This window comes from Labrus mixtus, chromosome 24 (genome assembly GCF_963584025.1).
Source record: "Labrus mixtus chromosome 24, fLabMix1.1, whole genome shotgun sequence".
Lineage (NCBI taxonomy): Eukaryota > Metazoa > Chordata > Actinopteri > Labriformes > Labridae > Labrus > Labrus mixtus.
This window is the reverse complement of record NC_083635.1, coordinates 5,728,358-5,755,178: the sequence shown is the minus strand read 5'-3', so window position 1 is coordinate 5,755,178 and position 26,821 is coordinate 5,728,358. Positions and strand designations below refer to the sequence as shown.

Below are 26,821 nucleotides of genomic sequence, written 5' to 3'. Positions count from 1 at the left end.
AAACTCCTCGTCGCCCGCCTGCCGCCGCCGGAGAAACCTTTTCTTATCCGTCAAAGCCCCCTGAAACTCCTCGTCATTAACACGTCGAGACCCTCTGACGCACCGGCTCGTAGTGTCTCTCACAGTAATACATGACACCGTTAGCTTCAAACCTCTCTGACAGCATCATGGAGAATGAATATTCATAACGCTTTTACAGGCGTAGAAGAAGGCAGATGACCTTATTAATTTGTGTAGTGTGAGCGTTTCTCAGCTTGTGGCTCGAGTGTTCAGCGTTTGAAGAGTGGTTTAAAAAAAAAAACACTGGAATGAGATTGGGACCAGTAGAGCCTAACATGTGTGACAGTACAGTTGGCTTCAGACAGCTGATGTTGTTAATGACCTCCAATTACACAAATGTCCCCCCTCCCCCCCTTTCTCCCTCCCCCTAATGTACACTTCACATTACTGTTTGACAAATTCAGCATCTGACAATATTTAAGCCCTTAGAGGAGGAAGAAAGGAAGCATGAAACTGTCAGTAACACCCTGATATAGATAGATTATTTACACGTTTTGCTCCTGAATGACAGAAAACTTTCTTCAGGCATTCATCACAGTGAGAGACGTCTGCAGATATCGCAAACCCTTCAGACCTGCAGCTGTTGCTCCTTCTCAGGCATCCCACCCCCACAATCCCCCCCCCCCCACACACACACAAACACACACACACCCTGACAATGTGTGAGACACACCCAGGGGAAACATATGCCTCGGACTGAGTGCCAGTCGCACGGCCGGCCGGACCAGCACCAGAGTGAGATGTCTGAGTGGGTGCCCTGAATTCTCCCGCTGCTCAAGACTTTCAGGAACGCCTGCAGCTCAAACAGGATTAAATTTAAATAGCTACTAAAACACTTTGGAATAACGCATCCCTTAAATATGAATTTGTAATGCCTTCTTGTTTTCTAACTCTCGCGTCAGGCGATCTAAATGCCGGTGTTTACACCTCCTAAGTCGATAGTAATTCACTGGGCGTAATTGATCTACCGGACTCGGGTTAATGAAGCCGTCTCTTTCTTCTAATCTCTGCACTGAGGGCAGAAATAGTGAAACCTGCATGTTTCCAATCAGTTCCAAGCTTTTGAGAGTAGTAACCAATCATCCTGCTCTTCAGCTTTCAAATTTGGTGAAAGATCTTCCCCATTGGGTCTCCTGAAACAAGACGTGTGTATGAATGGGATTAGTCGTCATTTGTCCTTCAAAATCCGAACCGATCACAAAGCTTACGGACAAATCAAAACTTCCAATGCAATCCTCGCTGAAAAAAACAACAACATAGAATAAGAACAAATACAGCGCTCGTAAATCCTTCCCATGCAAATCCTCATTTAAAAAAACTGAGAATTAAAGTGGCAGAAAAAAACCTATGAAGCAATGACGAATAAAAGTACAAACGACGCCCATCCGCACATCTGGATGTGACCACACGCCATCATATCTGAACAACTGCTACAAACGGATTACAAGGGGACAAACAGGTTACAAACACAGCCATCGTTTTGCTTTCACAGACTCAATATAACATTTATAATCTATAAAGAAATACCAAAGCGTGAATCTAGGTCGAGGTTTTTCTCCTCCAGTATGTGAATGATCCCTGTGTTTCTGGTATCTTCGAGAAGGATCAGGCCCCACAAACATTACAGAATCCTATTTTGGCCTTAAGAGAGTGTCAAACCGTCATCTCATAAGCCTTTAATTCTTTTTGGGCTGCACCTCGCTCTCATTTTCGCTTTGAGCGCAGCATCTTGATCCAAAGGTAGAACTATTTTTGGCACCTTTTTTTTTTTTTTCTTCCTCTTTCATTTAAAATAGTCATAACACTTCTACCTTGAGCATCTCATGCCTGCGCCGGTCCAACACTACAACGACTCTTTACCTTAAAGAACCTTTCATTTACAACAGAATGAGTTTGTTTGTCTGACACTTTCTAATCCGGCCACCTTCATGAAGTCGGACCTGTTTGTTTCATGTCTTGTTTGTTACTCACAGATTGTTGTACAGGTCCGATGTTGCGTCTGTTTGGTGCCTTTCGGTCAGCTGCAGGGTCGTCAGCTGGAAACTGTTGTTGACTGATGTTTCGCCCCCTACACCAGTACATCTCCCGACAGGGGGGCGGTGTCGATTGGGGACGTCTTCCTGCTCCGTCTACCACTAGGATGTCCTTCCTCCGAAACCAAAGCCAGTACCATGCTGTCTCTGTCTTTAAGAATAACCAGCAAATGACGCGTTGCCAGGGTTTTCAAAAATGCACTTTGGACATCTCATGTTAAAAAATGCACTTTTTAAGCTGTGTTTTTTTTCTATTTTTTATGAATGCATTTATCTACAGATTACAGCCCGACTGATAAATCATCCAGCCGATAATATCAGTCGATATTAGCATATCCAGTGACTATCAGTATCGGCTAATTTTATCTCCGATATGTGCCGATATTACTAGATTTATTCACCAGTCAAATAGCATTTCATTTGAGTTTCATTGTTTTTAACTAGCAGTTCTCTTTCACCAGCAGAGGGCGCTATATGGATTACAGCAAGCATCATCACTCTGCAGAGTGTCAAGTGTTGATGCACATACTTGATTAGTTACTTTCCAGTTGAGTGACCATCTTATCTTTATTATTTATCATTTCCACATGTATTTGATAACTGCATTTGAGGGATCAACACAATAAATATGTAGATCTAAATCTACAGATGGAACATAGATCTAAGAAAGATATCGGCCGATATATCGGTACCAGAGTTTCTTCCTATTATCGATATCGATATCGGCACCAAAAATCTCATATCGGTCGGGCCCTACTACAGATCCTCTGCTGTGTTTCCCACAAGGTAAGTGAAGTTTTGCATAATATTTTCTATGATGTTCACGACTATGACGCATTAAAGACATGCTTGAACATTAAAATGCCTCTTTAAACTTTGAGTTTACAGTCATGCACGACGGCTAACAGGGCCGTGTATCAGTCTGATAAGCTGTGCACAAGATGCTTCATAACTTCCACGTTGAATAATCTTCACATTTAATTGAAATAGGAAATGGCACCAGAGCACAGGAACACACATTGGCCGGTGGTACAAAGCTGAGGTGGTGTTGGAGCGTCTCCCAGCACAGGTGTGAATGTGTACAGCAGAGAGTGAACAAGCACTGCTGCGAGCGACGGCGTCAGCTCGGCCAAGATGCAGAAGGTAAAAATGTGAAAAACAAAATATTATAAGACACCAGAAATATTGCAATGCAGTGGATTCAAAGTTGTCAATTCATGGATGAGTAAAGGTGATATAAACCGTGTAGGTTGGTAGTACGATGTAAAGATGACTGTGTTTCAAACTTGGACTTAATGACAGAGAGAAGACTATGAAAAAAGATGTAATCAGACTGTGTGCTTGGGTGGACATTCATTTATATGGAAGAGTAGTTAACCCTGACATAGAGGGGGAAAAGGGCGGGATACGTTTCAGGTGATGTCCAGAATTAAGTCTAAATATCGAGTTATGACGATTAGTCGATGATGAAGTCGATAAACTGTGAACCAAGAGAATTGAAATCGTTATTTGAGGAGCTTATATCGTCAATGTGTTTGAGAATAAAGGTAAATTTACAGTGCCAGGTTTACCAAAAATAACCAATTAGAGGAGGGAGATTTCAGCATGTTTCTCAAAATCTCCCCCCTCTAATTAAAACAATATTTATCCTCTGGGATAATATTTATATTTATCCCCATTTTTAATGATGCATATATCGAAAAATCTATTTTTTTCAGAGTATTTCGACTTTACCAGCAACATTTGGACATCATTCTGAAAGAGTCACAAAACAAATCCTCCTCTGCACTTCCAAATATCCCTAAAATCAGTCTGTGAACTCAGTCTTTGTCTGTTTTAAGAGAGAAAAACGAACTCTGAGGTCAAACAGGGTCCCTTCAGGCTGAGGTATGGGGGCCACACCTTGATGCCATACCCAGTTGCCTCCCGTTCAGTGAACAGTTGGCAGTGCAATGCGCGTCTTGGACACGGCGCTGCGCTCTCGGCGCTCCGCCGCTCTGCTCGTCACCCCGCCCTCCCTCCACCTCAATCTCCACCACAACCAGCGCCGAAACCGCACAACAGGAGGAGACAGGATGTTCAGACCGCGTCTTTCACAGTGATCCCACATACACCTCTCATCCAGGAACACCGGCGTCTCTCAGCGATCAGCCCCAGAGGCGCGTCTCGCTCTTCCGCTCTTCCGCTCGCTTTGCCAGTAGCCCCGCGCCGCGCTGTTCCGCGACGGTCCGGTCCGCTCGCTTTCCCCCCCCCCACCCCCCACCCCCCTCACTTGGAGAACAGTTTATTCCCTGAAAGCTGGATGAATTATTGGAGAGTTGCGAACAAGTGCGAGAAGAAAGCTGAGGCTCGGGATCTGCCTCCTCGCTCCGTCCAGGGAAGAGAAGCCGGAGTTGTGGACGAACATGGAGGGGACGTCCCTGTATCTTCCTATTGTCATTTTACTGATGCAATGTAAGTGCATGCAAACTCTTCTTTCACTGCGAGCGACGGTGTTTCTCTGTTTGTGTTTCTGCACGAGATAAAGCTTTGGAAATAGTAGGTCAAGCAGCTTTAGAGTATTTTATTTGATCTTCTTACTTTTTTTATTTCGATTGATTTGTTTTACGGTAGCTGTCCGTGCTTGTCCTGGGATCACTTCTGTGCACAGAAATCAAATTATTTTGAGCTCGGGACAAGTGGAGAAGCACTTTTATCTTTGTGTTAAAAAAAACAAACAAAAAAAAAACGGGTTCTATCCAGTGAAGAGTTTCAATCAGTTCATTTTTATTTCGACTTTCACTCATTTTTGGAGCAATAGTCAAATACCAACATGGATTTGCATTGACACTTTTTTTTATAACAGTAGAGAAATCCATATTTTTCTTTATTATTGTTGTTATTCTGCACTCCTCCAGTGTGGTTAAAGCCCCCACTGTGAGAGTGGGCAAAGGTGACGAGGCAGCCAGGCTGGGTTCCTACAAGTTGGCCCCAAAGTTGCCCTTGGCCCGGTGCCGCCCGAGGGGTGTGGGCGGCATGCTGGCGGGCGGGCGGGCACACATTTTGGCAGAAGAAGAGGTGGCATTTCTGTGCATGAGATCAGAGATTGGATTATCACCAGACATCTCAAACTGTTTGTCCTAGCGATGAGGTGTTCTCCTTGCAGGGGATGTTTGGACCAGGGTTGTCACTACACCAGATTTTTATTTATTTTTATGACTTTGAAGTGATCCTAGTTAAAATCAAATGACATTGATAACGCTGTTACCGTGGCAACTGAAGTAGATGTCCTAGGCATCCAATATTGGGTAATATCTTGTTTTTTAACGACCAACAACTGCAGGCAAACTCCTGTAGACTCTTAGAAACACGAGATGTTGCCAAAATATTTGTGCAGTTAAGTCACTGCTTTCTGTCTTTGAGTTTAAAATGTGACTGAAGATCTGAAGTTTTTTTTAAAGTTACTAGTCCGTACTAAAGTATTGAACATTTCGACGAGCTTATTTTGGAACAAACCTGAAAAATATGCGTGTGGAAATTCTCTTTTTTTTTTTTTTTTTTGCTTCTTTCTTTCCTGTTTGACATGCAGGAAGAGAAAAAAAAAAAGCAGTTTACACGCTCCGGGGAAAAAGTGGCAGTTTGAGATTTATGTGACGAGACAGTGAGAGTGAGTGACGCACGTTTTACTCTGTGTTGTCCACACTTTGCCACCTGTCAGCCTGACAGGTCACGAGTTCACAGAGGTGTGTGTGTGTGTGTGTCCCGTCCCGCTGTGGACAACCTGACACACGTCACTCATTTTGATGCACTGCAGATAGACGTCACTGTTTTTTTTTAGCAGAGCGGGCGTCAAATCTCTGATGAGTTGTTGTTGAGTGTGTATTGTTGAAGTAATCCAGGAGGAAATGGGTGGGTCGCTGTGGCGAGAGACTCAAACATCCCCCATCTCAACCTTGCACACACTCACACTCACCCGGCCTGACTGAGACAGCTGTTGCTCACAGTCATACAGAGAGGCTTTGTTCAATAGAGAACACACACACACACACACACACACACACACACACACAGAAACCCTCCCCCTTACCCCCTCAGCCTTGAAACGTGTGCACCGTCCACATTCACCTTATCTATATCACACAGCCAGACAGGATATGTCCTATGGGTCCGTCTCCCTTCCTCCCTCATTTGTTCCCTGTTCATTTAAATAAGTGCCTTAATTATTACTGCGCCATGCTTTTGACCTCGCCACAGCCCTGGCAACACCCACCCCGGTCTCCGTAACACTCTGTGCGGACCCTCGTAATGAGAGGAAAGCTGCGTGCCAAGGAGCGAGCGTGCCATCTTTCTATTTTTGCCCAAGCAAGAGGGTGGCTGTCCCTCAGTGAGTTTGAGCTGTCACACTGTTTGGTTGATGTTAATACAACACACAAATTATGTGTGCGTGTGTGTGTGTGCATGAGCTTGATTGTGTTTGACGCCTTTTGTTTGGATGTTTTTTTGCTTCCGAGCCAAAAAAATCCCCCATAGCAGAAGCGTTTTAATTACAGTGGCCATATCTGATGCCATATTGGAGGAACATCAGAGACCTGCTGCTTCAAAGCACATGAAAACTTCACTGTTGAAAGAGTCTATACGAGCAGCTTCCTGACGCTCATGTCAGTTTTCATTCAGGCTCGATGAAATGATCTTTTTGGAGATGAAGTTCTAATCAAACTAAAGCTTGCGACCCGATTAGGCCACCGATTCTACTACCTGCTTAGGTGTCCAAAGACGCTCAGCAGAAGTCGGACATACCTGTTGGCTGGCCTGGTTCCTGAGATGTCACGCAGCTAATTTGCAGTGCTGCTATTGGCCCAGTCAGGTGCTGCTACACCAAGTTTGGCAGCAAGTCATGAACCTGATTGAACTCATGATTGGTCCTAAGTAGTAAAGCGTCAAACTGGCCAAAGTACCGAGTACCAAGGCTTTGTTTCCCGACTGATGATCCCATTTCAGTTGCTATATTTGTGAACTTTCCAGCTTCACAGGTTGATGGAAATGGTAGGTTCAACAGTAGTCAAGTCCAATGAGCCAGTCCCAGTGATGTTGGAAATCTGGCTCCAGTATTGCTCATTGGGAGCGCCGGTTGCCCCTTGTTCAGTTCCCACCCTTCATTCACCCCATGTTATCCCTTACTCTCTCATCCCTTTCTCTGACTCTATCTACCACCCTGTCCTTTCAATAAAAGCCCCAAAATAATCATCCAAAAGTTTTATCTAACTGGTCTGAACTACCAACTTTTATCCAAATCTGATGCAAACTACAGCAAATATAAAGCGACAGACAAAATGTTGGTGCTAGTCTGGCTCTGCGGCCGTCTGTGTTGAGGGTGAAAATGAGCTAAAATGCTTTTGTCAAACTATAATGTAGCTTTTGTTTTCCTCCCGTTTTCTTAATTTGGAGTCGTTGTTCTGAAATTGAGCAGAGGTTACTATTACCGATTTCCCAGTGGGGAACTCATTTTGACCATAACTCCCAACGACTCATATTTTCTAGAACAGATATCCGCACATGATGCTTCATTGTTCCTAGCTGGACTTGACCAATGAAATAAACGATGCGATTTGACCTGATACCTGAAGGCCGGAAACAACACTTTGCCTCTTTGTTGTCCTGGAGGCTGAACCGTCATCAGCTAATGTTGCCACTGTATGCAGACCCTCAGTTACCGTCAGCTGGGTATGGCTTGCCTTACTCTAAATAATAGGTTTAAGTAATTCTAACTCCCGGGCTAGATTATGCTGATTTATGTAAAAAAAAATCGACTTTTGCTTGACTGAATTAAGGCTTGAAATCTGGGACGTTATTGTTATCATGTCTATATCTTTCTTTCCCTTTCATCTCTTTTATTTAAGTACCAATGATTATTTTGTCTTGCATTACAAACCCACCTGCCAACAGTCGCTAGATCAGCCTATCAGCTTAACAGTCTGCTCCACATAATGAATTGATCAGATTTAGGAGTTGTACTGATCAGCAGGATGGGGAGCTCAGATATTTGGAAGTAGCTCGGAGTAGAGCTGCTGCTCTTTGGCTTGGTGAAGAGGACGTTGAGGGTGGTTTGGGTTTAGGATGTCTTCCTCGGTGCCCCCATTTGGAGGTTTTCAGGTACGTTGAACTGGAAGTAAAACCCTAGGGTAGACGTAGGACTCGCTGTAGGGAATTTGCATCTGGCCTGGGGACTCTCATGGGAGGAGATGGAAAACATTGCCGGATTACTTTGCTTAGCACGCTGTGACTAAAACCCAACCTGGATAAACCGAAGACAATGGATGGACCCAATACACTCCTTTTCTTGACCTCTTTCGTCAGAACCGTTATTCCAGCCTTTCACGCGTCATCTTGCTGGAATACATTTGAATTCTCAGCGTTGTGCGTGTTTCATTTGGTGCTAAAAGCTGTTTTAAATCTGTGCAATTACTGGGCAATACAGCCAAAAAAAAAAAACTCCTGTGCTCCGCGTGAAGAAAATCCAAAGTGACATCGAGAGCAAAGTGGGTAAATTCCTGCATGCTTGCAGAGATTCATCTGTAAACATGTCTTAACAGTTCTCAAAGACTTCTTGGACAACATGGCTTTTTATTCAGAGTGCTACACCGCGTTAACACTACCCACCATGCAGTTGTGAAACGATCTGAACAAGCCATGTGTTCATTGTCTGCCTGAACGCCTTTGTGGTTAATTGAGGCCATTGAAGATGACAGTCCTGTAGTAGCAGAGCTCGCGCTGAAGCACGACACTCGGGCAGCGGGAGCTCACATCGCTAAAGCCTCTTTGCTCTTTTTTTTTTGGCTGTGTGTGCGTGTAAGTGTGTCAGTCAGGGCAGCGATGAAGTGCGGGCATGTTGTCAACCCTGCTACATCTCTCTTTCCTCAAAGAGACACCCTTCAAGGTGGCGGCAGGCCTGGTCTCACACTATGTGACAAGAGCTTCTCCCGTTCACAGTCCCACTGTCTGAGAGTATCTCCCTCGCCTTCAATCCCGCTCTCTCTTTTATTCATGCTTCTGCGAGTCTCTGGTTCCCTCCACCACACCACCAACTAACCTCCACCCGCTCCCATACTCCTCCTCGTCCTCGTCTTCGTCTCCACTTCATTTGTATTCTATTCTTAGAGCCGCTCATCTCTCCTTTGTCGTTCCTCGCCGTCCTTTTTTTAATCTCATTGTATCTCCCTCCCTGTACTTGTTCCTCCTTCAGTGACACAATGCTCCTCAGCTGGTGTCAAGGTGCACGAGCCAAGGCTACAGCGATAATCTTGTTTCACTGCCGCAAGTCAACACATGGCGAGGCGAATCCTTGAAGCGGCGTCTGCAGGGAGAGGGTGCAGTTTTAATTCGCTTAGCTCAAAGTTTGACCACGTGAGGCTGGTGTGAGTCGAGCCAACTTCAGGAGAGGCTTTTAAAAACTTGGAGTGTTTCCGTTGTGCTGCATTTTGCAGATGACATTATTTTTGTATAGGCTGTTGTTTATTTAAGAAGCTCGTTTAAAAATAGCTGTTGTTGTGGAAATTTGATAGCGGGAAACCTTTGCCTCTGCATTGAAATGCTTTTCTCGTTTTTCATATCCAGCTAAAATGGCCAACTTCCTGGGTTTTATTCACACTTCCTGTTTTTTGTCTCAAATCGCCCTCCATTCTTTACTCGTCACCCCTCCCTTTGCAGGGGAAACGACCGATTAACAATGAGCTCACACAGGAACTGACTGACAAACAGGAAGCTGGACAGCTGTCTAATTTCAGTTACCATTTTTTGAAGTTACATATTGCGAGATTGTAACATCATGCTGTGTGATTTGCAGAAACAATGACAGGAAAGGTAAACGTGTGTTGGAGAGGGCGAGTTGTGCGTTTGGTTTCAAGGATAAATGGAGGTGAAATCTAACTGACGCTTAAGAAAAATTGAAGTTTGTTAGAAGTTTTTCATAGCCCTTAATGTTCAGAGGAAAGTACCCCTGAGGCCCGTTCTATATTTATTATGTAATTTGCAAAAAAAAAAAAAAAGCAAAGCCTTCAGTCTTAAATCCTTTCTCCCGTCTTGCAGACTTCTGGGAGATGTTTTTTTTTTTCCCCAGCTTTCATGCAAGGAGCAAAGACTGTTAGCTGTTCTTACCGTGGGCATGTTTCTATCAAGGTTCACATGCAGGATGGAAGAGAACGAAATATGCTTCCAGTCGGAAATATGTGAACAAAGGAAAGAAGTATGGGGAATTGTTTGTTGGGTTTCCAGACTCTTTTTTTTTTTTTTTTTTGAAAATTTGTATTTCTACGGATTCTTTGATCATACAGGCGAATTGTTTGTCCTTCAATTGGATCAGTCAAACAGCAAAGTGTGTGAAAGGGCATGGGACAGAGCCCGCTTGATAACGTCCAATCCAAAGCACAAAGCGTGGCGTGCAACTCGACATGAACTGTACTTAAGCGGCCTGCAACAGAGCTTTGAAACGAGCACAATGCAAGTGAACAAAATCCAAGAAGTCTTTTTCCGCGCAGTGCCGTGCTTCTCCTTCAGCTAACCCCCCGTCACATTCAACCTGTACTTAACAACAGGATGACCTGACAGTAATCATCCACCGCTAACCAATCAGTGCACAGGAAAGGCAGCTCCTGCTTCCTCTTCCTGTTTGGCTGAAGGGTATCAGTGACACACAAACAAAGAGAAGCGCCATCTCCCTCTTTCTAATGCCCGGGGTTAATCTGGACCAAACACCAGTGAGATGCCTGCTGACCTTGTTGTAACCTGCGCTTAAATAAACATACGGCGGGCTGCTTCTTAACCTGGCAGGATTAGCGTGGAGGGGTAATCCTTCTCTTACCTCAGATGTCCTGTGAAAAGACTCCCGGCTGCTGTGTTTGCCTCAGACAGTAGAGCAAGAGGGACCAAAGGCAGCCATTAAATATTCTCCTCTTGTAGTTGGCGGGCAATGTGGAGCACTTTACCCAATTCACCTTGCCCCCTAATGGATGACAAGCGATATTGCTTCCCTGAACTGCTCTCACCCCTCTCTTTTTCTTTTTTTTTCCTTATCTCCCCCGTCTCCTCTCCCCCCCCCCCCACCTCCCTCCACCAGGTTCCCCCTCTTCTCCTGTCACAGTGTCGTCCAACAGACACAAGGTGGAGGTCCGAGAGTTCTCAGGTGAGGCAGAAAAGAAAAAAAAACAGCTCAACATCTCGGCTGCTCCCAGTCGCAGGAGTTACTGCTTCATCACATTTTCTCAGAATAAACCATAAAGCTATAAATAGACCCCAGCAGTTAAAAATGCTGCTGATTGAAAGCTCCGGCCATAAATATCTCACTGGTTGTGTTTCTCTCTCTCTCTCTCTCTCTCTCTCTCTTAGATGCGGTGCTCTCCTGCATGTTCCACACAGAGCGAGACCAGAACCCGCGCATCGAGTGGAAGAAGAAGGGGAAAGGTGTTTCTTTTGTCTACTTTGATGGACAATTTAAAGGTGAGACAGCGGCCTGTTGCTGTTTCCCCCCCCCCCCCCCCCCCGGGTGTCAAACAGGGCGCTTGATGCACTCAGCTTGCAGAGAGTTTTCAGATATTATAAGGTGTGTGTATCCTGAGACAGGATTGATTGATGTGCTGTGAGAGATATTCCAGCCCAGTCAACACGTGGAATAAATAATAATTCTTCTTGTCGGGGAGTTAGCTCGATACTCTTTTTCACACATGTCATAGGCTTTGAAACGTCTGACTCCGCCCCCCTCCTCATCATTTGGCTAATGCTGAATGTTTAAAAGGTTGCAGGGGGACTTCTTAGAAAAGAGACTCCAGAAAAAAGTACAAGTAAGTTTGTGAAGGGAAAACCAGCTTATAATCGCTGTGGGGCATCTGAGGAAACCGATCTGCTGTAGCAGCGTACTCCAAATCCCGTTGCAACCTACTGCTAACCTCCAGCTTCATTTTGGATGCTGCCATCTTGTTTGTTGTTGGAGCAAGACCAAGTCTTGTTGTAGCTGGTTGTCAGGAGGCTGTTGGCCTGCCCGGGCTCCAGCTCTTCGCCTGTTCCTACACTGACTCCGAGGTAGTTCGAGGGACCAATATGTGGAATGCCCTCCAAGGGCTTCAGGAACCAAAGGGTGACATAACTAAGACTACGTTCATGAACAGCAGGATAGAATCTCATTTGGAGCCAGCCTCTAGAGGCCATTTAAGATATGGCAGTATTTTGGAGCTCCATTCTGCACTACTTGATGCAAACTGCGATACAAGAAGCCGTCTTCTATGCTGAAAACAAAGCCTTCGAGAGCAGTGAGGTTAAATCAAAGTAATGAGGTTACTGGCCAGACTGCTTAACAACTTTCTTTAGTGCTCTGTAAAGCCAAGAGAAGCTGCAAAGTCACGCAAAAATGTAATTCCCTTTGAGCAAATACTTTCACATTGCCATTTCATCCAAATTTAGAAATAACGGCGACGGCTGCTTTCTTCATTGTCATACAATCTCGAATGTACGTTCTTATTTTGAGTTGTCAGTCATGGAAATGATGGATTTAAACATGCAGTCCAAGACATTTCACCTCCACTGTCTTCTGTCTGTTCTGCTAGGTCCCTTTGAGGGCCGGGCCTCCATCGAAGGGGCCACGGTGACGCTACAAAGGGTGACCCAGGACGACGCTGGGGAGTACCGTTGTGAGATCAGTGCTCCTCTGGACTCAGTCAACCTGGGCGAGACCAACGTCACACTCAAAGTCCTGGGTAAGACTCAAAGAGAATGGATGATGTCGGCTTGTTTTTTTGTTTTTTTTACTAAATTCTTGCCACACCTTGTCCTCCAGTTCCTCCACACACGCCGTCCTGTGAAATCCCAAGCGGGGCGGTGACGGGCTCAGTGGTGCAGCTGCGTTGTAGGGACCAACAGAGCATTCCACCTGCCACATACTCCTGGTACAAGGACGGCCAGCAAATCAGCCCGCCACGACACACCAACGCCACGTATCTAATCAATGCACGCATAGGAATACTGGTGAGTGTGTGCAGAGAAGGATAACAGGAAGTGTGTACACTGTCTCCTCCTTTCAAGCTCGACTTCTTACATCAGCCAACATCATAAGAGACGCTCCTCTCTGTCTGTCCTGCAGGAGTTTAAATCTGTAGCCAAAGAGGACACCGGTCGATACAGCTGCCTCGCTTCCAACGGAGTGGGACCGCCAAAGATGTGCGAGGGGAAGCGCATGACGATAGGTGTGTATGTGTGTGTGTGTGTGTGTGTGTGTGTGCTTGTACACTTCTTCCTGCCTCTTCGCCCACACCTTTCAGTACGGGAGAAAATCAGGAGTGCAGTGAAGAGGAAGAGCCCACTAAACTTGTTTCACCCTGCTTCTGAAATCTTACACACCTGATGTCGCATTTCAGGATCTTCTGTTTCCATTTTTTCCGAAATGACATGGACTAAAATACAGTTGTGCCGTTTTTTGAAACGTCTTCGGTATATTAATGAATTATTGAACCTACTCTAGTTAATTGGGGAATTCTGGTATTTTTAAACCTTTGATAATATGGCTTTCTAAATGACTCATCGGTTTGGAGCGGCTCCAGGAAATCACTTCGGCCGTGAGATTGGCTGAAATGTAACCCTTGGCGTCAGGCGCACCAATCAGAGCACATCCACTAAAAGTCTCTCGTTGTTTTGAGAACTGTGTGACAACGTTATGGAACAAAATAAAAACCCGTCTTATCTTAGGCCGCTTTGTTTTGACAAGCTGTAACCTTGCTCTCCCCAACGGCACCAGACTCCTCTGAAAAAAAAATCTGAACGTGGCAGTGTCTTATTTACCGACGCCTCGTCAATAACTAATGTGTTTTAATCTTCGACATGCTATTCATGAAACACATTATATCATTGAGGGCGGTGTCGACCAGCAACTCCTATGATCATATGCAGTGTCAAAATGCTTTCGATTCTGAGACCTTCAAAAAGGAAGTAAATAAAAAAGCAGTAATTTGACGCTGCACAACACATGAGCTTCTTATCCACAGTTGCCATGGCAATTTGTCTGTATCACAGCATGACATTAGTTTGGATACAACGTTATATTTTGTAATACTTTCTAACAAGACAATTGAAGTGACTGAGGCGGAGGTCGATAAGCATCTCCTACGGTCTGATCTGTCGATGAAGTCTGGTGATGTCACAGACTCATTGACTAAAAGGTCTTCCTTATTAGTGATCTACATCCCAAAATACAGACAACAAAAGGAGTAGAGCAGAGGTCTGAAAATGTGGGATTCCCCCTTCATGGCTATCAGATGTTTTTAAGCACTTAATAAATGACGATGTTATAAGAGCGAGGGAGAAGCAGCAGATGGAGCAGCATTGAAACGTGGTCTAGTCTATGTTTGTGTTTGGAGACTCGGTGGTTACCGCTGTTCGGAGGGCGTACATTTCCTCATGTCAGCAAACTAACTCTGAATCATCTCGTCCCTCGCTTCTCCAGAGGATGTCAACGTCTCCGCCGTGGTGGCCGCAGTAGTGGTGGTCTGCCTCGTCATCCTGATCTGCGGCTGCGGCGGGTACCTCTTACACCGCAACGGATTCTTCAGCCGTGAGTTGTTGTTGTTGTTGTTGTTGTTGTTTTTTTTTTCACACTCGTTCGCTGAGTCGTATCTACAAAATTGAATAACGCGCCTCTGTCTGCAGCGCATGAACAGCGCATCAATTATCTTTTGATTCTGTCCAAAAGAGTTGACATTGACTCTGTTTTCTCTTCCACGCTCGTCCCCCGTCTCATCCATCAGCAGGACACAGAGGAAGGTAAGAGCTCTGTGATTGCATTAACATTGATGTGAACAAACAAGCTAATAACTAAAGGATTGTGGGAGGGGGAGGGGGGGAGGGGGAGGGGGAGGAGGTTGTTATTGCACTTAGGCTGTGTGTCTGTATGCTGAGTCAGGACTGTACAGAGTGACAGCTGTGGCTGTGTGTGTCTATATACGTGTGTGTGTGTGTGTGTTTTTTTTTGGAGCTACAGCAGCGCCTGTGTTTCTACTCATTGGGTGATTGGCGCCAACAGATGCACAATCCCACCGGGGAATGGGTTGTTGTGTTTTTTTCCTGAAATCGATGGCCACTTCCAGGCAGACGTACATCTGTTGGAGTTTTGTCAAAATGTGGACAGAGAGATCTAAAAATACATCAGGGGGAATAAATCGGTGCAACGAGGAGGAAGAATAAACTGTTAGCATTTTATTTGGAGTAATTTCAGCCGGATTTGTTAGATGTTGCCGCGAGTGCCGCGTCTTCACACACAATTTTCCCTCTCCTGCGATCACACCAGAGAGGCCGTTTTGACGCTTGACTTGACGGTCGAGACAGGAATGCATGACCTGGCGTGACTGGCCTTACTCGCTCGACTCTATGTTATTTGATTACTGGCCTGTTACCACGCAGACTTGGATGGAGAGTCACCGCCGAGCTCTCCTTGAAGCTGATGCGAAAAGCTCTTTGTCTAGGTTAAAGTCTGATGCTTATCCCACTGAGCTAACTGGAGCTGTCAGTGTCAACTCCCTATTTATAGAGCAGGCTTCTTCACAAAGACTCAAAGACAATGTGACATGATATCTGATGCACAACTTACCAGTGGAGAGATGCAGATTTCAGATGAGGCTCTCTGCCCTTTGGAGAGAAAAATGTCCACGCAGACGAGCTCAGACGGACGACGTATCGAGCTAAACGCGTCCAGATTTCTTACTCTTAAATGTTAGTGGTGAAAAAGTAGGGCGACGTTGACCTTTTTGAAGTGTAGATTTAAGATTTTACAAACTAAAACAGGGCTTGTCTTTAAGCAAAGTGTCCTCCAGCAGTAGACCAACTCGTCTTGTTACATGTTTCGCTCGTTGAATTTTCCATCCATGATTTTTATTTCAACCCTGATTAAGAACAGAATCTGTCGTCATTTCTATCTCCACAGCAGAAGTGAATACGTCAGAAAATTATTGCTAAAGTGTTTATTTAAAACATGCATATGGAAAGTGTGAGTGTTTTTATAAAGCTTTATTTAGACGGCGCCTCTCGTACAGAATGAAGCTCCGACAACAAAGTGAAACCACAGGAGAATAAATCAGAACAGGCAGATAAATACTCGGCATGATAATACTTCCTCAGCTGTGATACATCCTGAAAGAGAGGCAGTTAGAGAAGAGTCACATAAGCATTTAGATGTTGGTCATCGGGGGAGGGGGGGGGGGGGGGGGGGGGGGGGGGTTTGACTGCTGCATGTGATTGGCTCACCACTCTGACCTGCTTAGCCCAACGTTTCATTCAGCTCTGCTCCATCCCCGATTGGCTGCATGTCTGCTCTGTACATCGTTTGATGCTAATATAGGAAATGTTGAATTCTTCATGAAGGTGTGCTTGAACATTGTTTCTAACGTTTACATCAGGTCCATGCTCGTCTTTGAATACCGACGACATTGCGTATACTGTGCTTTGCAGCGTCTGATCCACGCCTCTTAGTTTAATTTCAACACCTGTAATGACATCAAACTGTCCTAGGTGTCCGGCTGTGTGTACTCAGACACTTTGTTTGTCACTTGTTCATGGTAATACAAGTAACACAGTCTGTTAAAAAGGAGACAGCTAGCCGGAAGAGAGAGAGAGGGAGGCGGGGCTCTACAGGATTTAAAGGTGCACTATGGAGAAATGTACAGATTCTGTAGTATATGTCCATAACTCTATACACAAACTGTCCTCAGAGGTGATGTGCACCTCTACATAGTGCACCTTTAACCGATTAGCACAGCAAACATTTTACCTCTTTTTTTTTTTTATTCAGGATGTTTCCTTGCTCACCCTGCATTCAGTCGGTTTTACGTTCTTGATACATTCAAACACATAAACACTGATGGACTGTTCAAAGCAGGGACAGTTTGAGTGCAGGCAGAGGGTATTTGAAAATGAAATCATTAAATGTAAAAGTCGTACTCTCAAACTGTACGCCTTGAATAAGATAATACACAGACTTTGAAATAGCAGAAACTTGTTTTCAAGCACACCTTTGTTGATGATTTAACGTCCCACACTCCGTCCAGACAAGCATGGTGTGCGGTGCCAAGCACGACATGAACCCCCCCTTCCTGTTGACCCTTTTTAAAGCCGACACACTGACCCCTGCAGGTCATTTTGGATCTCCCAGTGTCACGGTGCGTCTCACATCAGCAGCCAAACCCTGCACAGAACGGAAGACACGTGAGTGTGACTGATAGGCAGACAGACATGAGCTTAAAGTAATGGTTTGATAAGTTGGTCCTGGTTGAGCTGACAGCAAATTTTTACATTGATAATACAAAGTGTGACGTGAACTCAGTAGGTGTTGGTATTAGCCCGACCGATAATATAGGCCGACATATTAGCGTATCAAGTGACTATCGTTATCGCCTAAGTTTATCACAGATATGTGCCGATACTACTCGATTTATTCACCAGTCAAATAGCATTTTATTTTGAGCTTTACTGTATTACACTAGCAGTTCTCTTTCACCAGCAGAGGGCGCTATATGGATTAAAACAAGTAGTATCACTCTTCAAAGTGTCAGGCAGTGTACATAAAGTTACTTTACAGTTGATCTTGTCTTCATTTTAAATCTTTTCCACAAGTGTTCGATAACTGCATTTGAGGGATAAACACAATAAATGTGTCTAAGTATATCAATCTATCCCTCAAGATTTATCATAGATCTAAGAAAGATATCAGCCAATTTATCGGTGTCTGATGTTTTGTTTTCAATATCGGTATCTGCCCCATATCGTAGTGTTTAAAAAAATAAATAAATCTGGACACAAGTTAGCAGTTTCCCCCATTTAAAGTCTTTAAGCTACGCTAATCGTCGGCTAGTTTAAGTTTAATATTGAAGAGATGTTTTTTTTTATAGATTTATTGAATTGAATTATATTTAAAAACATATTTGACGTATGCCTGTTTGCTTTCTGCTACAATGGCTACATCTTGTATCGTTCCTTTAAATATGAAGCTCGGGGTTAGTAGAAGAGTTAGAGAAGGTGGTTAGCTTAAAGCAGAAGGACTTTCAATGGAGAGGAAATGAACTACATCCTCAAAAATGACCGTCGACCTTTAAGTAGTATCATCAAAATCTGGACAAAAAAACCTTCATGAAAGTCAGATTTCTTTAAATTAGCTTTTAGCTTAGCTGAAGCAATAACCTGCTAACTGAGCGTCTTTGCACCCAGAATAGGACCGTTAGGTTCAACTGCTCTTACACAGTCCCTCACTCAGTCACTGCCAGGTCACAGTCAGACTTTCTTTAGCCAATGGGATGTTTGCCTTGTATGATGTGTATTATTTATGCGGGGCAAGTAATGAGTCAGGATACAGCTGTCCGCCCCGAGTGTCTTCCTCCTGTGACTATGTCAAACTGTCCGATGTGCTTACCATGTCTTTGTCTTTCAGGTCCAATGTCAACTACATCCCTCCGCCTCAAGAAGTAAGTGACTTTTTAAATTCTCTTCATCCTCGTCCTCCCTGGATCTCCCCTCTGTCCCTCACATGTTGGGCTCTGACTGGAAACATAAGCAAAGTGCTGACTTAAAGGGGATTTCCAGTATTTCCTTTTCCCTTATCACTACTTATTTGGATGCCTAGATGTCTAGTAGGTGCAGAAAGGTTTGGAATTGCTCCAATGTGTGCCCAAGTGAAGTGCTTGTTTTTGTCACTGACGGGCTCAGATTGGTATTAAGACTTTGGGACAACAATACAGAGAGGATTGACACAGAAGTAGAGCTTTTTGAACGGGTTACAACCCCTTTTTTTTTTCCAAAAGAGAAACAGCTTTTGTTATTGCTCTCTTCAAAGCCACCAGACTTCATTTTCAAAATGAGTCATTTTACCTTGCATAACAAGGGATCTGCTGGAGTACAGCTGCCTTAATCTGTTAGTTTGTGTGTTTGTGTGACTTTAAAGGGTAGGGTCTGATCTGACACGAAAAGTAGTGCCACAATAAGTCAGCTATAGACCGGCATCTCAACTGATGGAGAACTGTTTTTTGTAGAGCGATGTCTCGTCTGTTTCTGGTTAGAAAAAGAAGCACTCCACCTCAACGACAAGGTCTGTCTTGTAGGGATCCTTCCTGTAATCACGTCCGACAGTTTTAATATCAATCTGAGCCTATCAGTGGCAGAAAGAAAGCACTTTAGGTGGGCGTACTTTGATAGGGCACATTTGTCAGCAGGGATTATGTTGCAGCCAGTCTTGCAGCTGCCAGCAGCAGCGACCCTACTGGACCAAATTCAGAAATCTTCACTGCCTATTAGACCCCAAAAGATGTTAAATCTGGTCCACGTTTGAAGTTTCACGACAGATTCTTTAAAAATGTTGGTGATAGAAAAGTTCAGTATGACATCATTAAAAGGTTTTTTTTTCCTCTTTGTCCCACAGTCTACGGATTTCAAACACACGCAGTCATTCATGCTCTGAGAAGCCGGCCTTCCTGTGAGATCACATCCCCCTCATGAAAGGTGCCAACACTGGATACTCTGATGTCTTTTTCTTGTTCTTCCTGCTCTTGGACTTCCAATATTTGCTCTTTTCAATCTTCCTATTTTGGGATCTGTTTTGACAAGCTAATTTGCAAGGCTTCTTTTTTTTACTCTCTTGCTGTGCCGTGTGGGTCGCCTTTAGTCATTTTCTGCTCTCATGGGATTTAAATACACTCTGATGGCCCTCTACTTCCCCCTGGTGGTCAGATGCGGAAATTCCAAGTGATCATCTGAGGGAGCAGTGGAGCTTTTTACAGACTCTGTTGCCCCCTCTGCAGGCCAATCTTTGTACTACCTTTGTGTTCTTTGTATCTTTATTTTCTTTTTCTTTTTTTTTTTTTACCAAAGACTGATTCATGTAATGGAATTTATTTGCTTTGAAATCATCACAAGAAAGCCATGTTTTCAATCTCAAACATAAATGCAGTTTACCTCAGCTTCTGCCACATGCCAATGTTTCGTCTTATGTAACACCGAGGCCCGAGCTTTCCGCAGTGCCACACATGATCCGCCACGATCTTAGTAATAATCTGGAACAGACCAAGACAACAGGAAGCCAATTCTACTGAGACCAATCCCCCTCCATCCTAATGTGCCTGCATGGTCTTTTTATATTATACAATATCAGTATATACCTTGTGCCTTTTTAAGTTGTCTGTCATATTTATCTATGGATCACAGTTTTTGTAAAGAACTTGCCTTACTTTTTTCTGTCTTTATATTTTTGTGCCACTGTTTGTCATTGTACTGTTTTTTGATTTTTCAAAATGGAGTGTCTGCTTTCAAACTGTGTGTGAATGGATTGTTCAGAGTTTTATTTGAATGGCGTATCATTAATAAAATGTTTTTATATTCAAATAACTGCTGTCATTATTGTGGCTTGAAATAAGAACTAGAGCACAACGTGCGTAAATACGTATCTCTTTGAGAATCAGCGGAAATCCGCAGTTAATATTTTCATGCTATCTCCGTTTTTTGATACAATGGAGAGAGAGAAGGCTTATTTTCAATAGTCTTGCTTTGTTTGTGAGTTTGTAGTTTTATTATAGGTGCACGTTCCGTTTGACTCTGTGGAGGACTGCAGCGAGGTATACATACCGGTGGGGAAGGAAAGATGAAGTCTAGATACTCAGTGTAAAGAAGGGTTCAAATCTGAGGTGCTATCACCATGGGGCATCGGGTCAGGATGCAGGAATCCAACAAGACTTGATTTTTATGTAACAGGTTTATTTCCTTTCAAGTTAGCGGAATCATAAGGTTAACATAAGACACATATGGGATTGAAACAGCCACGCTGGCCCTCCTACAGGCCAAAGAGCTCTTGGTAGTTGGGGTCTCAATGATCATAACGACGGAGTTCAACTTCAACTCTGGTTTGTCCTTTTGCCATTTTTGCCGTGTATGTAGTGATGGTAGGTAGGATTCAGTGAAGTGTTTCCAGAAATGATCGGAGAGTATCTGTGTATCGCACCAACGCCGTCGACTAAGGAGTTCAGAATCTGGATAAGATACCAGGGGGAGTGATGCATCTTGTCGTCCCATGGTGAGAAGGTTGGGGGTGACTGGATGGTAGACACTGAGGAATTGTGAGCTTGAAGGTCTCTGATGGGACCTTGGAGTGTCCATCCTAAAAGGGTTTTGACAGCTACAGGTGATCCAGCGGGGCCTAATCTGACTGGAGCTGTAGGCGTTATAAGGTGGATGTGATCTGAACCTATGAGCAGTAGTGGTGATGCTTTTTCAATGGATGGTAGTGGAATGTCTCGTAGGTTGCTTGTATTTTTGCTGGAGTGTTTGCACAGGATAAGCTTTCTCGGAAAGTGCAAACTGGCTTGCAGTGAAGGCGTGTTTGATGGCAAAGGTCTTCTCAGGGTGTGCGGCAGGAGAGATCTGAAAACTGACAGATGAACCATGAAGAGTTTCAACATCCTGGCGAACCGTTCTTAGCGATAATTTTTCTGATCGGCCAACCATGGTGGAGATTTTGAGCAGCTGATTGAAGCAGAATCGTTCGTTGCGAACCATCGTCAAGAACAGCATGTGTCTTTAAGGTTTGTTCACCATTGCGGAGAATTACTTTGACGACTTTCAGGAGGACACCATTACTATCACCTGGTCTGTCAAGGTACAGTGTCTTCACAGCAGGACAAGGAAAATTGTGGGTTCTCTGATTTACATCACAAAGGCTCTGCACATGTCTCCCTTTGCAGATGGCACAGAATTTCTTTAGATCACACGTAGATCAGCACAGCGCCAACAACGTTTGTTCTCCTTTATCCAGTTGACCTTTTGATCCTTTGTCATAACAATAAACTCTGGACATTTACTGATATGGTGTTCTGTTGAGCGACAATATGCACAGGTTGCTGTGGGCTTCTGAAGGAGCTTTGACGTTTGTCTGGTCTCATTGGGTTTCTGGCACTGGTGGGTATGAGATATAGGGGACTGAAGAACTGAGGATGAAAACTCTGGCTGGGGGGGAAAGGGGAACAAGAGGCTGTCTAGGGTCTAAAAAGGGATTAAATGGCTGAGAATGAGGAACTTGAGGATTGCAATCTTGGGGTCCTGCAGGTAAGCAGGATGCTGGCAACTCTTGGGAAGAAAGGATAGGTCGCGGTAGACCAGCTGAGGGAACTGCAGCATCCAGGATTGATAAACTGGGGATATTGGGTATGGCAGAAGAAACAGCAACGGTACTGTTTGGGTATAGCACCAGGAATCCTGACATTATGCTGATCTGCAGAAGAAACTGTTGGTTTGTTATCCACATATGGTCGGTTTCTTGATGATGCAGATTTTGAGGAATAAGGAGTACATGATCTTTCCTCATAGTCACCAGCAGTTCTTTAAGGATTTCAGTCTGATCAGCAGGTACAGGACAGGGAGAATATACAAAATCTTCAGGTTCATTCTCAGGTTAAGAAGGGTTCAAATCTGAGGTGCTATCACCACAGGGCATCGGGTCAGGATGCAGGAATCCAACAAGACTTGATTTTTATGTAACAGGTTTATTTCCTTTCAAGTTAGGGGAATCATAAGGGTAACATAAAACACACATGGGATTGAAACATCCACACTGAAAGACAAAATAAAATACTATTAGTACAATAAACAAGTTAAATTACATTACTGAAAGGAAATTAAGATAAATAAAGTGCTTAGGACAAATTAAAATGGACTAACTAGTAACTAAAATAGGAGTGAAAACCACCTTAACATTGCTGAACTGCCACCTCATGTGAGGATGAAAACATGAGTTTAAGGGAGTGCAGTCTTAAATAAGGAGTAGGCAGGTGAATTCAATCTAATTAATTAGTGACAGAGTGCAAACAACAACCAATCAAGAGAGGAGAGAGTGAGAAGGAGGTGCAGTAGGAAAAGAGAGGAAGTGAAAGGAAAAAAATAGTGAACAAATAGTGATCTTTACTACACTCAGTGAGTAATTAAAAGTCCAGTTTTGTGTGAAAAGACACAAAATAGAAACACCTGGGGCTGCGTCTTTATGCTAATGCTAACACGTGGGCTAATGCTCATGCTAAATGTTTGTTAAGCGGAAACATCGTCAAAGTAAGATGATGATAACATTTATCAATATTATGAAGGTAACTTTTGAACTTGTTTTCTCCTGTTAAACTAATTGTTTAAACACCGGGTAAAAGTAAAGCCACTTTTAAAACAAAACTTATAATTTAAACTAATATTAGATTGAAGAGTTGAAATAAAACAATAACCTCAATTTAAGTTTATTGACTAATATGTAAATTAGTTAATCCGAGGTCAAATTAATTTCTAAACATTACTGTTCACAGAGCTCAGAGATTAAATGTTCATCTTGATAAAATAATATGAATAAACTTCATTTATTTAATTAAAAATGTAAAATCTCTTAATCCAGTCTTCTGTGTTTAATTTACTCAAAGAAACAGCAGTCTGATTAATTTATTATTTAAGTGCAGTAACCAACAACTAACCACCAGAGGGCGCCCTCTCTATATAAAGTGATTTATAAACGATATAATGTATTTATTTTAAACCTTTAACTTTAATTAGAGTTTTTGTTCTTGTGACAGTTAATGTATGGTAAAGATGTTTCTTAAGACCTTATACTTCATGTTTCTATATTATATTCTACATTTAAACTTTGAATTTAAGTTTGCTTCGGTCTCATAGAAAAGCCTTAAAGTGAAGTTAAACACAGATAATTTACAGTGAATGATGAAACTCAGGTTTATTCCAATCATCACAATGTTGTATAATCACAAACATTTTGAGTTTTATTAACTTGATGAACTAAAATGTGTTTTTCTTCTCCAACAGGAACTCTGTTGACGTCTTCCAGGAGGATCCCCCGTCGGTGGCCGTCTTCCTGCTCAGGTAGGAGACTCAAAGCTTTCTTAATGTTTTATTATGTTCCAGGTTTTAGGTCTTGTAGATGTTCAGACTCACTTATTTTAATCTTTTGACTTCATCCTTTTTGGAGTGGAGGATCATCAGGTGTTTAATGAAATACTACATTTTTATAATCCTTATTTCATTAAACATTAAGGAAAACAATCGGCTATATTATCGCCATTTGACCATCTTGTACTTCAGGCTATAATTAGTCCTCATTCTATTTCAAGCCCACAATAATAAGACACCCAGTAAATGCTGTCACATGGATGCAATCTGTTGACTTTTCTTTTGTTTTTAAATCCAAAATAGGGCATCCAAAATCAATTATTATTTTTGAGGGATGTGTGTCAATTTATAACCCTTTGTTAACATGATTATCCTTTTCTGTTGTTTTCTCTCTGTAATAAAAACTATTTTGGAGACCATGGGCCTGGCTGGCAGTGTGTCACCTCCCAAAAAAATGGGACAATCTTAAAAAGAAATACAAAGTATGTAATTTGTGCATTCAAATTGAATTTATTCATACAAATTAATAAACTGACTTCTAAAAACTTGAGTCTAGAGTCAAATTTAAATTAATATCTTAATATAAGTTTTGTCCTGAGTAAAAAATGGTACAAAGAGATGTTAAGCCTAATTGTTAAGTGATGGGAAAACCTTTTAAATGCAAGTTGTGGATGTAGTAGATTTGTAACGTAGAATTCCCTTTTTCAAGTCACTGCATCATATCAAGAGTACACTGGCATGGGGCTCGCTTTTAAAGGACATTTATCTAAAGGAGGTTTGGGAGTTTGAATGTTTCCTACATTTAATATTACTGTGACACAATGATGCATAAATGTCATATATTGTTGCAAAGGAAACATTGTGTGAGACACAATATAAGGAGTGGAAAATATCCATTCTCGAGTCTAAATTGGCCTTTTACATTTGTTAGAAAGGAACTAATAAATGTCCAAAAACTTCACAAGAACATTTGTAGCACCTACACACCATGTACTGGTGATCTTCACCTCCTAAACTTTCAGTGCAGCTCGTTTGTTTAGCCTGCTGCAGTCCCAAACCTCCTTTAAAAGTGTATTGAAAGGTAAACGTCCAGAACAGGAAGGCTGCTCTTAAGGCTGCCAGGATTTCTGACCATCCCTGAAGAGTATTTGATCGTATGCTTTAGGTCTTCCTTCATCCATGTTTTGGGCTCACAGCTCAGCCTCTGATAGCCGTAGCTTTCTAAGCCTGCTCTAGCCTTTTACGAGCACCATCCACCCGACGCAGCAGAAACCCGCTTTTCCACCGTCACACATGTAAATGTACTTAACTGCATGACCAGAAATGAGTCATTTTAGTTTTCTAGACACATGAACTCGAGCTCACGTATTGCATGGAGACTGCACTCGACTAACTGATCAAAGGCCTCAGTCACCCATCTGACACATATTTAAGGGACAGCACAGAACTCATCCACAGAGATTTAAAAAATGACAGTTAAACCTATTTTTCTAAAACTGAAGTATTTAATTCTCTGTTATTTTTCTATGTAACTTATTTGTTTTGAGAACTCTGTGATGTTGGACTACTGGTTGATGATGGGAAGAAGATGAATGCAATGCATAGCCTCTCAATGTAGCAAGCAAGACATCAGACAGGCGACACCTTGTGTGCTGTATTTACTGTATGCTGTCCTAGTGGTCTTGATTTCAAATTTCACAGAACCATTTTAACATTGACATTTCTCTCCCAACTCTGAGCTCATGTCTTTCCATCTCTTTGTAAAGGGAGCTTGAATATATCAGTTAGACCAGATGGGCGCTACAGATGTTTCTCGCTCTCTTTTCTTTGGTAAGCTTCCTTTCTCGAGCACACCTGTAGATCAAAAGTTGCTAACTCGAGTCGTCCACTCAACTTTCATGGGGATTTGCAAACTTTTGCACAGAGATTACAAGAAGAAAAAACTTGCTGTACTGGATCTAAATGTCACTTTTTAAATCTAGTGCTGTTCACAATTGTTTTTATGCATTTTTTAAAATGGTTATAAGTAAGACTCTAATTAAAAAGTATAGGTTGAAAATAAATACATTATATCGTTTATAAATCACTTTATATAGAGAGGGCGCCCTCTGGTGGTTAGTTGTTGGTTACTGCACTTAAATAATAAATTAATCAGCCTGCTGTTTCTTTGAGTAAATTAAACACAGAAAGCTGGATGAAGAGCTTTTACTTTTTAAATAAAATAAATGAAGTTTATTCATATTACTTTATCAAGATGAACATTTAATCTCTGAGCTCTGTGAACAGTAATGTTTAGAAAATCATTTTACCTCAGAGCTACAGCACAGAGCGAGGAAACATCATTCTACTGTATGCTATACAGAAGTAACTGCACTATTTATATTTTTCCACACATTTATGTGGTGGAAAAAAAGCTGAATCGTTAAAAAGAGGAAACATTTGTGTTATAGTGACTGATGGATGTAATTGTAACTCAGTGCCAGCAGAGGGCAGCAGTGTAATATGATGCATGATGCAGACCTGACGAGGCTGTTAACCTCCAGGTGAGCTATACTGTAATATTTACAGTCTATGGTTGTAAAGTGTAGAAGTTACATTACAGCCACAAAGAGTTAAAACCTTCAATATCATGTAGATCATTTGAAGCACAACAAAGCATTTAATTATAATAAAATATATACTTTAAAACACTTAGCTGTCGTTATTTTTAGCCATCACATATTCATAATGAATGTGTGTGTATGCAGCATGTTTCGTGTAAGTAAAGCCAATATGTAGCCTATTACATTATATAATCATGGGGAACTTTATCACAA

At 42.7% G+C, this 26,821-nt stretch overlaps 1 protein-coding gene across 5 annotated transcripts; it reads left to right on the top strand.

Annotated features, from left to right (window-relative positions):
• The first annotated feature begins 4,052 nt into the window (after positions 1–4,052).
• jam2a (junctional adhesion molecule 2a) lies at positions 4,053–20,466 on the top strand. Of its 5 annotated transcripts, none has more exons than XM_061032580.1 (11): positions 4,053–4,547; positions 11,182–11,247; positions 11,451–11,561; positions 12,662–12,811; positions 12,892–13,079; positions 13,195–13,297; positions 14,551–14,658; positions 14,855–14,867; positions 17,229–17,300; positions 18,520–18,553; positions 19,504–20,466. In XM_061032580.1, the coding sequence occupies exons 1-11, from the start codon at positions 4,499–4,501 to the stop codon at positions 19,540–19,542; spliced, it is 933 nt and encodes a 310-aa protein (XP_060888563.1). In that variant the 5' UTR covers positions 4,053–4,498; the 3' UTR covers positions 19,543–20,466. The 5 variants fall into 5 exon arrangements, with proteins under 5 accessions (XP_060888563.1, XP_060888562.1, XP_060888564.1 ...); XM_061032579.1 differs by having other exon boundaries at positions 14,852–14,867; XM_061032581.1 differs by lacking the exon at positions 14,855–14,867 and having other exon boundaries at positions 14,551–14,671.
• Positions 20,467–26,821: the final 6,355 nt, after the last annotated feature.

Bases quoted from the DNA above. Each gene is read 5' to 3' on its own strand.
- jam2a (XM_061032579.1), top strand. From the start codon at position 4,499: ATGGAGGGGACGTCCCTGTATCTTCCTATTGTCATTTTACTGATGCAA. The intron at 11,248-11,450 runs GTGAGGCAGAAA...TCTCTCTCTTAG, and splicing joins GGAGGTCCGAGAGTTCTCAG to ATGCGGTGCTCTCCTGCATG. The intron at 12,812-12,891 runs GTAAGACTCAAA...CTTGTCCTCCAG, and splicing joins CGTCACACTCAAAGTCCTGG to TTCCTCCACACACGCCGTCC.